This window comes from Eublepharis macularius, chromosome 2 (assembly GCF_028583425.1).
Source record: "Eublepharis macularius isolate TG4126 chromosome 2, MPM_Emac_v1.0, whole genome shotgun sequence".
Classification (NCBI taxonomy): domain Eukaryota; kingdom Metazoa; phylum Chordata; class Lepidosauria; order Squamata; family Eublepharidae; genus Eublepharis; species Eublepharis macularius.
The window spans coordinates 77,861,649-77,872,675 of record NC_072791.1 but is presented as its reverse complement, the minus strand read 5'-3'; the positions used below and the strand labels follow the sequence as shown (position 1 = coordinate 77,872,675).

The window sequence follows — 11,027 nt, the reverse complement described above, 5'->3', positions numbered from 1 at the left end:
TTTTAGTTGTTTTTATAAATAAAATAAAATAGCTTTATCAAAACTTAAGCTCCTTGTTATCCCAACCTTTTCTAAATAGGAGAATGCACACACAGATAAATAGTGGTACTGCAACATTAATTGTGTTAATACTTGTGCTAGCAATATCAATGGCAGTAGCAATACTGCTGGCATACTGGTATAATGCAGACAGAACAGCGTCATCTCAACAATTCATTCTGCAAATGATTGATTGGATCCAAACCAATGTTATTTTATACCTGTGCAAGTTAACGTGTGCAAATCATTAACACACTGTTCCTCTACCTTTCCTTTAGTTAGGCCCCCTCAAAGTCATTTGAAGACGATGTAGACTAATGGGATTTTATTAATTCCAGTAGAAAGTTTACAGAAAGTATAAATATACTGTCGACAACATCACTGCTTCTGCCTATGTCACATCACAATACATGGCAAAGGAATAAACACAGGAGTCTTTCCCAAGGTCTGCCCTGCCCATCCTTCACAGAGACTGTCCCATCCAGCAAATGAATGCACTAAGGGGGCTGAATTGATAGAGTGGGTCTCAGGCCAAAGGAACTCCTTACTCTGGGAAGAGTCCCCAGAAGAAACATCAAAAGCAAAGACGTGAACACAGAGAAGCACAGTGTCAAATGACAGATGGGCACAATGCACACCTGTGCATTCTTGGATAAGGGGAACTTACAAAATGATAAGCTAAGTCAGTCCCTTAAGGAACCCAATTTTATATTAACAGATATCTTGCCAGTTTTCCAGAGCATGGAGAGGCAACTGCTGGTAGACACCTAGAAGAAAGAGACCAAATTTCAAGCTGAGGAAGTATTTTACAGCAGGAAAGGATTGCTGACTTTCTAGAGCTACAAGAAAGCAGTGCTGTCATCCAAAAAACATGTTATCATGATCACTGTGTTTTCTCATGAGGAATGAATAAAAACAACCAGAGCATGAGGTGTGAGCGGATGTAAGAACTGGCCCTGGTAGAAGCTACCAGAAGTAGCAATTCACTAGAACGAGAAACTTAGGATTATGGGAGTCTGTGTTAAGTAACTCCATGAGGGAACAGAAGTGACAAATGGGTTGTGGTAAACTAGCTTTAAGGAAGGAGGTGCCAGAGAACTCCATGCTGAGATCCACAACTCAGGTGTGTGAAAACACCACATGGCAGAGGTCTCGGTCCACATGTCGCATCCATACTTCAGAAAGACCCTCTACTTATACAGTTGGTTCCCCCCATTTCCATGCCGTATGCCAGAAATGCTTCAGGGGCCTGCTGTTTGGCTCTTTAGCGCCTATCAAAATGAGCTCTCTTAAATCATGGATTTCCACAGATCACACAAATCCTGGTTTTACTGATGCACGGCGGCAATTGGGGCAACCCCGTGTCCCATTGGTTTGCAGGCACCTGTAATGAACAAAGAAGAGAGCATATCTTAAGCAGGAGTCCAAGGAAAGACCAAATTTACACAGCTAGCTCTTATGGAGAGGGAAAGTATAATTCTGCCTGTATTCAGGGACTTAATTATTAAGAGACATGAGCAATGGAATGTATAAGGATTCGGGATTATGGCAACCACATACATAAAAAATTGGAATACACAATTTTTTTTAATGTCAATTTCAGATTGAGGGAACTCAAACAGTGGTAAATGCAGTACATTTAAACAAAGCAGAAGATAAGAGAAGTAGCAGCCTGAAAGGTGAAATTAGAATAGATCCTGTAATACCAGAATTTATACTTCTACCTCCTATTGCAATTCTGTTACACCTGAATGCAAATAGTAACCATTACTTCAAATGAACCTAAGCAGGTTTTTATGCATGTACTGCATAATGTACTGAAGGGGATCCAAAAAGCGGAACCATCTGTCATAACTTGGCAAGAGACCTTCCTGCTATGCAATGCAGACTACAACATAGTAACAAAGGAGGTGCTTGTAAAGCAAATTAACTCTAGATTATTCAAGCAAACCATGTGACAGCACAACAATATATCACCAGAGTCAATCAGAGCCTGAGTTGTCTCCAAGTTACGATTGGTTTCAGTATAGACAGATCAGAGATCTTTATAATTCAGACTGTGCGAAGGGAGGGGTAAGAATGGAGAATTCGGAATTAGAACAGGCACTTTTACAAGAGGACAAAAAGGAAATCTCTAAGATTTATAAAGTGCTGTTGAAATGGTATACTGAAGATGAAACAGTTAAAGTGCAAATGGTGAAGTGGGCTATAAACTTTAATAAGGAAATAACAATGGAGGCGTGGGAATACTTGTGGAAAAATACATTGAAGATCACGACATGCACTAATATCAAAGAGAATGTCTACAAAATGATTTATCGTTGGTATATGACACCAAAGAAAATTGCGCTAGGGAATCTGAACATGTCTAATAAATGCTGGAAATGTAAAAAGCATGAGGGATCTTTGTATCATATGTGGTGGACTTGTGAGGTAGCTAGGCAGTACTGAGGGGAAATAATAAGAGTAATAAGCGAGATTTTACAATTTCAAATTAATAAGAACCCAGAACTCCTGCTACTGAACTTGGGAATGGAGGACATTCCAGCACAATATAGGACATTGCTATTTTACATGACAGCAGCGGCTAGACTTTTGTACGCGCAAAAGTGGAAAGTGCAAGAAGTGCCAACTATTGAGGACTGGATTTATAAATTGCTGTACATGGCGGAAATGGACAAAATGACAAGGAAACTGAGAGACCTTGATCCAGGACAGTTTAACACGGATTGGGAGAAGCTGAAACAATATTTAGTGAAGAAATGGGAGGTGGGAGGAGAACTGTGACAGTTTGAAAATTACTGAAATACAATAAAAGTAGAGGGAGGTGACTTTACCGGGGGGCAGAGAGATAAGTGAATTTCTAAGCAACTATTTTATTAGACTATTATATATAGCATTAAGTATTATAGGTGTTATTATAAGAATTATAATGATAGAAATTAACTAACTATAAGGATAGAAACTAATTAATTTCATTTTTGGCAACAATTGTATAATGGAGATAATTTTATAATTGCAATGAAGAAATTTAAGCAAGGTGGGAAAATATATATTAATGTATAGATCATGTATTAAATTGATTGACTTAGTTTGGAGGTATATATGGGTCAAATTGGTTGACTATTTTTGGTGGATAGTTGCATAATGGAAGAATTATATAATTATATAATTAAAGCAGTACGAAGATAAGATATGTAGAAAAAGTAATATATAGAGTATAAGTTAAATTGGTTGACTTATATTGAATGTACTGTTTATAGAAGTATCTAAAATTATGCTAAATGAGGGATAAATTGTTTGTCCCATATTGAAGATGAGATTATAAGATAGAGTATAGAGTACCAAAATTAGCTAAATGATTATTATTAGAAGAAAATATGCCAAGAATGTATTATTTAGTTATGCATTATTTAGTTGTTAAAGTAAGTAGGAATACAGAAGGAGCACTGTGTTATATAGAGAAGCTTAGAAGAAAGTGAAAGTTTACGTTTGATAGATAGAATAAATTTGAAATGAGTAAGGGAAAAGGGACAAGGGGTTGGAAAACTGTTGGAAGTCAACAAAAGGGGGGGAAAGGGAGGGGGTTAGAATTGGGAAAATTAAAGGAAACTGATTGTAATGTACAATTTAATGATATCTAATCCAATAAAAATTTTTTTTAAAAGAACTTTTAGAAATATATGGTTACCTGGGACTTGCAAAGAATTGCAGGAGGGGGAGAATAATTTGGAAATGCCACTTCTCTCAGGAACCTGGACAGACTGTTCTCCCCCACCAGCTTTTCCCTTTAACTGATATGTAGTGGTTCTGAACATTCCATCTGGATCATATTAGTCCTCAGCAGGGCAGTGTTTAAGGGCTTTTGGCTTGGCTGGTTAATTTACAATGGTATAGATGGCTCACTCAGACTCTTCTCCACTGCAAATTAGTGCTTGTCTCATTTTGGCTGGATGTTTGGACCCAGTTCCCCTGTCCTGTGCTGCTCTCCTGAGTAACCAATATTGCTACAGAACCTCCTCAGTGTCCTATTTGGTTCCATTACTTTGTGACTCCATTATCTTGCCTTGGGGGGGGGGGCGTAGCTTTGCATTATCCTGTTCTCTTACAGCCTGATCTCAAATGCATCCTTTTTATTCCTTACTTCAAATGAAAGACATGGGAGCAGGGCAATGCCTGGAGCTGATGATTCTTATCTCCAATGGATTCCCCACACATGCCACAGTAAAGCTCCATTTCCTCAACACATTCATGAAACTTCACCACATGGTTACGAAGCTCCCGCTGCTGTCCCTTTGTGCGATAGATCCCTTCACATAGGCAGTGAATCTTCAGCAAGCCAAGCTGTACAGAGAGGAAAGACAAAGGAAGACTCAATGGCAAAGAAACAATAGATAACTAACCAGGATTTCTCTGGATCCACCACAACAGCAGAAACCAGCAGTATCAGTCTGGTGTAGTGATTGACCAGGATCTGGGAGATGAAATTCCCACGTGTCATGAAACTTGCTGGGTGACCTTGAACCATTCATTTTCTTTCAGCCTAGCACACCTCTGAGGGTTGTGAGGAAAATAAAATGGAGGAGGGGAGAACCATGTATGCTACTGTGAGCTCACTGGAAAAACAGTGGGATAAAAATGCACTAAATAGAGATTTCTCTGCAATTACCAAGATAAACTTGAGCAGTCAGCACAAGGCAAAAATCATCATCTTAATGTTCCATGTCATATTATGTAAACAATTTACAAATTTACAAATATATTCATTTAAAAATACAGTACATTCCTGAAGCAGTGTTTTTTTAAAAAAATGCTTAATGAGAAGGAGACTAGTGATATCTATGATGGGTTTGTTACCCTAATTGTGTGTGTGTCCTTGTGAGTTAGGAGAACTAGCATTCAAGGAGATGCAGTGGGGGGGTAACCGAGAAATCTCCATCTATGTATACTAGGATTATTCCCTTAAAGAACTCTCAAATAAATAGGTGGAAGTTCAAAAGGAAAGGTTTTTTATTAACAAATGCATGGGAAACACAGCATACTCACAGAGCTAACTAAGAAAACAGAGAGGAAATGGGAAAGCAGTCCCCCCCCCCCCCACACACACACATGGCTAGACAGCCCAGTTATAGAGCGAAACATACCTTGGTGTAAAACTGACATCTTACTTCCAGAAACAATACCTTAATGGCTTGTCTGGAGGTGCAACAATAAATTGGGAAAGGAGTGATATGACTATCTGGGCCGGACTTGTGGTACAAAATATAGCTAGATAACCTGGCAAGTATCAGATAGGAAGGCTATCAGATGTGCTGAATAGTTTGATTAGGTAAGTGGGAGAGGAAAGGTGGAGGAAGGTGTTGATGAGATTAGGCGGGGAGATGTCTCTCAGGAAGACTTGTTACCTCTGCTTCTCTCCGGCGTGTGGGGATTGTTCAGTCAGTCATTCTCTATGATTCATGGCTTGGTAACTTTCCAATCGGAAGTGGAGCCAAGATGGCGGCTGGCTGGGAGTTCAGCTTGCTCTATCTTTATCTTTTTACTTGTATTCTCTCAGGTCCGGTTTAACTAGCCTTTCCCATGAATTTACTTTAATCAAGGATTAAAGAACACCCCTCACTGCTTATCATCTATATATCTCCTGACTACTCAAGAAAGGAAAAGGAAAGCTTTGCTATAGCAGCTGGGTGATGAGACTGGACTCCATGGGGAGCAAGAAATGCCAAAGAATCCACATGGATCCTTGCTCCCCAGCTAAGTCAGTGACACGACTTCACTTGGATGCAGTTGTGTCACTGACACGCTGGAGTGAGACAGTAAGTGACCGTCCTGGTTTTGCCTCCCCAAATAAATATGCATTTCTGGAGACTAAATCTAACACCCAGGAAACTCAAGAAAATCTACCCCCCATGTCTCTAATCTCCCTATAAAAGATAATTTCACAGACCCACAAGGACACTCCTTCCTCAGAGAAAGTCACTGAGGAACAGAAAATTTACAAAACTTCTAAAAGATATTTACTAGACTTTTTGGGGATCACTGTCTCCTTACTGGCCGAACAATAATAGCCATCTTCCAGCAACTAAACTCCATATCCTGTAAGCTGGTTTTATTACAAGAGACTTTATCTACAAATTCCAGCTGCAACACAACCCCTCCCTCCTGCAGAAACTCCACCAACTCTATAGTAAGTAGGATCAAATTCAAAGCCAAAATTAAAAAACTCAAGGCACATACTCAATTCTGAGTCAACAAAATATCAATAACAACCCTCTGAGAGGTAACAGGAAAAAGGGGTGGGGGACTCCTTGTGCTTAACATCATTTGTTAAGAAACCAAATTTCTTTGTTTATAACAGAAAATTATATAAACAGAGGATGCTGGGCAACCAAGAGAAAAATTTTGAACTCCTGGACCCGGATAATCAAAGCTTCCAAATCAAACAATTCAGCACACTTTTAGCACCTAAGGGCTGAGCTCTATACAAAGCCCCCAAGGATAAGCTGCAATATCTCTCCGTGGCTTTGGGAATCTCACTTCCATGTGCTCTATTCATCTGAATCAGACGCACATACTTCTCTGGAGAACAAACTACAAAACCTCTCAGCATGGCCACCAGTAACGGTTAATGAAGTAAAAAAATTAATAAATCAGTTGAGATGTGGCAAGGCTCCCAGAAATGATATGGTATCCCCAAAGATGATAAAATGCAATATTGACTGATGAGCTCAAACGCTTGCTGCACTCATCACTCACATTAATCTGTCAGCCCATATCCCCTCAGGCTGGGGCCTTGCAATTATTGTTCCAATACATAAGAAAGGAGAAAAATTGAATCCTGCCAGCTACCAACCAATTAGTCTAGTATCCTTAGTATTGTTAGCAAATTATGCTCAAGATACTTATACTGGAAACTCCTTGACTGGCTAGATCGAGAAACATACTGATGGACAAGCAAGCAGGATTCAGAGCTGGCCGTTCCACCATAGACCAGTGCCTGATTTTGTACCACCTTGTGGAGAACTACAGCTCTAAGCCAAATGGAGTACTCTAGGCTGCCTTTGTAGACTCCGAAGCAGCATTTGACATCTCCAGAAACAGACTCTGAGCAAAGCTTGAGAACTCCTCAACAGACCAAAGACTCTATATACTTATTTGCTCACTACATGAAAGAAATTTCTTAAAAGTAAGATGCAGTCCTCAAGGCCATCTCTCCAATAAGAACCGACTTGACAAAGGTATCAAGCAGGATTGTATTCTGGCCCCTCTACTTTTAAGCTACTATGTCAACTCCTTGGTATAACATCTAAGAAATCCAAGCTTCCATTCACCAAAGCTTGCTGATAAAATGATCCCTGCCTTGCTGTATATAGATGATACTGTCATCCCATTCACAAGAAGGCCTTAGGAGGGCATTCTGTGCCTTCACTACATATTGTAAAGAGGAGCTGCTTGTGATAAACTACCAGAAACAAAAGTCCTGGTCTTCACAAAAAAACATTGAATCTATGGCAAACAGAGGGCCACAACATCAAACAAACAAAAATTGTTAAATATCTTGGTGTAGTCTTTCAGTTGTCAGGACATTGGAGAGCTCAGGCACTGCATGCCACAGAGACTGCTCATAGAGCAACCTCAGCCATTCTAAGATTCCACTTCACAAAAGGAGCCTCCTTTATTCCTGCAGCAATCAAGGTCTTCCAAGGAAAGGTTGTTTCCCAGCCCCTATATGGTTCTCAGCTCTGCATTTATAAAGAAAGGTGCTCACTGGAAGTGGTACAATCCAAGTTCCTACAAATAATTCTTGGAATCCCACGATGTATTTCAAATGCCCTTCTTAGACTAGAGACTGGGCTTATCCCCTTGTAGACTAATAAGTGGCTACTGGCATCTACCTACTGGTTAAAACTCATCTTCAATCTGGTGAGTTTAGTACCCTTGATCTTTGCTGATAGCCACCATTCAACCTGGCAAAGAGCAATTGAGGGAAAACTCCAGGAGCATAGCCTCTCCTCACAAGTTCTGCTGCATCTTGAGTACCAAAAAGCAAAAGAAGCAATCAAACAGCGGCTCTGGGATCATGCCCTACAATCAGATAGGCCACAGATACAGAAATATCCAATCACTCTGTAGTATGCCAAATGCTTTCAACCAGCAGTCTATTTAAGATCCCTTGAAATTTCCAAATATCAGAGAATCTTTACCCTTGCATGCTTTAATGTTCTATCTTCAGCCCTCCTGGAAGGCAGATACCATCGTGTCCCATTCCCTCAATGGCTCTGCCCATGCCATACAGGGAAAGTAGAGTCTGTCTATCAACCATGTTTTGCTGCACTGCTCATTCTGTAATGACATTTGATCCCAGTATATAGCTCCAATCTTGTCAAACTTTACCAGGAAGATCTGAACAACTTTATGTCTCCCTTCTTCTAGCAGATTCTTCCCAGGAGATAACTAATAAAGTTGCTAAATTTTGCTTTGGGGCATGAGGGATAGGCAAGTGGCTTGAATCCCAATAATTTTATCCCTTCATTTGAGGAAGGCATCATTGCTCCATCCTCCTACAGTTAGTCCGTAGGGGAGAGGCTGAGGGGAGAAGACAGGAGCAGACAAAGGTGAGTAGGAAGGAGAGAAAGAAGCAGGAAAAGTGGAGAGGCTATGGAAGACAAAGAAGAGAAAGATGGAATGGGGAAGGGGAAATGAGATGCCCCCAGAAATCCTTGGGGACGTGTACATTTTAAATGCTGCTTCAATGTTTTAAATACTTTGATGCCTTGATGTTCACCATCTGGGGGTCCCTACAAGAGAGGGGCATGAACTGAAATACGAACCAAAATTCGTCACAAATCATGCCGGTTCGTGGTTCGCGAACCAGAGGTTCATCAAAGCCCATTTCTGACGAACCGGGATGAACTTTAGGCTGGTTTGGTTTTGGTTCATCACTGCAGACAGCCTGGCGCCGATCAATCAGTTTCCTAGGCAACCGGAGATGAGCTTTCTGCAGTAGAGATGAGCACCTGGCCGCTCTTCAGCTGATGGGACGAGGATCCCCCATGAGCTGAAAAAAGTGCCAGCGTTTGAAAGGAGCAACAGTTCCCTTGTGTACAAGAAAAGTGTTGCTGCTTTCAAATGCAGGCTGGAACTTGAAAGCGTTTCAGTATCTGTTCTGCTTCCCATGTTTGCAGAAGTTTGCTTATTCCCTGCTGGCTTTAAAAGCCAGGAAAGGGCTAAATGGCTGGTTTTCCCTTCCTCCTTTGGGGTATGCACACACACTCTTCCCCCCCCCCCAAAGGCAAGAAAGTGTAGCAACGTTGTAACATTGTAGCATTGAAACACTGTAACATTACTGCACTTTCCTCCTGGCTTTAAAAGCCAGGAAAGGATTAAACAGCTGCTTTTCCCTCCCTCCAAGGCATGTTTCAGGCTTTGCAAAGAGAAAAAAAAAACAAGAGTTTTGCACAGCCCTTTGGAAACAAAGTGGCAGGGAAACTCCCTGAGAGAATTATGGAGAGTGGCTTTGTGGGAGAAGGGGGTGGGATTTCCAAATTGCTTCTGGACTTCAGTATAAAGAGGAGATGGATGAGAGAAAGTACCTTGTTTCCCAGTCCTTCTGCCAGCTCATGGGCCTTTTCAAGGCTTTCCAGGGCCTGGGGAAAATTAAGCAGACCTCATGTAATAGCACCATATAGTATGGTGATAAAGAGATACACTAATCACTTTCCTTTATGCCCAGTGCTTTCATCTTGAATAGCATACATCAGATCAAAAGGTTGCAGTTTTTACCTACAGTCTGCACTAAAAATACTCAACCTCCATTAGGTATCTATTGGAACTTCCATCTTTGATATCAAGACTGTGATGCAGTCTTGAAAAATGTGTCTGCTCAGTATATAGTACCATTTTGTGCATACCAGCTCAATATGTAGATCAGCTCCTAATCTTGTGGGTTCTGGCTCAATGGCGCAGGACATCCTTTGCATGCAGAAAGTCCCATGTTCAATCTATAGCATCTCTGCTTTGAGGACGTCAGGTATTTGGAAAGAAGAGCAAGATTCAGGTCCAGTAGCCTTAAAGACCAACTAGATTTCCAGGGTATGAGCTTTCAAGTCAGAGCTCCCTTTGTTAAATTTGGAAAGATATTCTGCACTGGGATCCTGGAGAACCACTGCCAGTTAGAGCAGAAAATACTGAGCTAGGTGAATCAGTGGCTCAACGGAAGGCAGCTTCATATTTTCATAGACTCCACAAAATGTTTGTAGGTAAATATTAGGACTTAGATCTTATATCTTCTTTGCACTTGCTCCTCTGTTGTGGAGCATGCATTCCTCAGGCATTAGGCATTTCCACTCACCGAAGACCAATGGCTTCTAAGGAGCTGAAAAATGCCCAATATGAGAGGAATGTACTTCAGTGGAGGACCATCTCTGAAACTGACAAATGTTATCATAGTTTTACTGAATCAAATCATTCCAGCAGGGTTTTGAGCACAGGTCCCATGTCTGAAACTTTATGTTCTACACTACATTCATTTTCTTACAGAACTTTTTAGAAAACTGGATCCAGTAAAGGCATATTGATGCTATGGAAGATGGTCCAGTAGAATCTACCAGTTTTAATTTTTTCCAGGAGGAAGAGGGGTAACATGGAAATTGTACTATTACCTTTCTTTCTAATGCCCTGCATGTATAAGAAAGCTCCCAGAGGTCTCCATGCACAGAAAGACAACTTCTGGTTGAGAGACCGCCTTGAGCAGTTCTCTGGAAAGGGAGCATATAAATATCCTAAATAATTATTTTAAAAAACCACGATTTTGCAAAAGCAAATGTATTACCTGTGTATTCATGTAACTAAGCTGGACATGTATCAGAGTCTCTCATTAGCTCCATCTAGTGAAGGGAGACCGCTAGCTTATCACCTAGAATAGGTTCCAATACTAAAAAATAATTTATACTCTTTCTCCATGTTATAATTATAGATGAATGCAGAAT

The 11,027-nt window shown here is 40.6% G+C and overlaps 1 protein-coding gene across 2 annotated transcripts in view; it reads right to left on the bottom strand.

The window, feature by feature from the left end:
- Positions 1–349: 349 nt before the first annotated feature.
- The window catches only part of RAPSN (receptor associated protein of the synapse), a 29,964-nt gene continuing 19,286 nt past the window's right edge, over positions 350–11,027 (bottom strand). Inside the window, exons 6-8 of one of the 2 annotated variants that reach the window (XM_054971612.1) lie at positions 9,633–9,686; positions 4,184–4,383; positions 350–1,423 (exon numbers count right to left, since the gene is read on the bottom strand). In XM_054971612.1, the coding sequence (XP_054827587.1) occupies positions 1,351–1,423; positions 4,184–4,383; positions 9,633–9,686 (327 nt within the window). In that variant the 3' untranslated portion in view covers positions 350–1,350. The remainder of the gene's footprint in view (positions 1,424–4,183; positions 4,384–9,632; positions 9,687–11,027) is intronic. The other variant, XM_054971613.1, reaches the window with a different exon arrangement.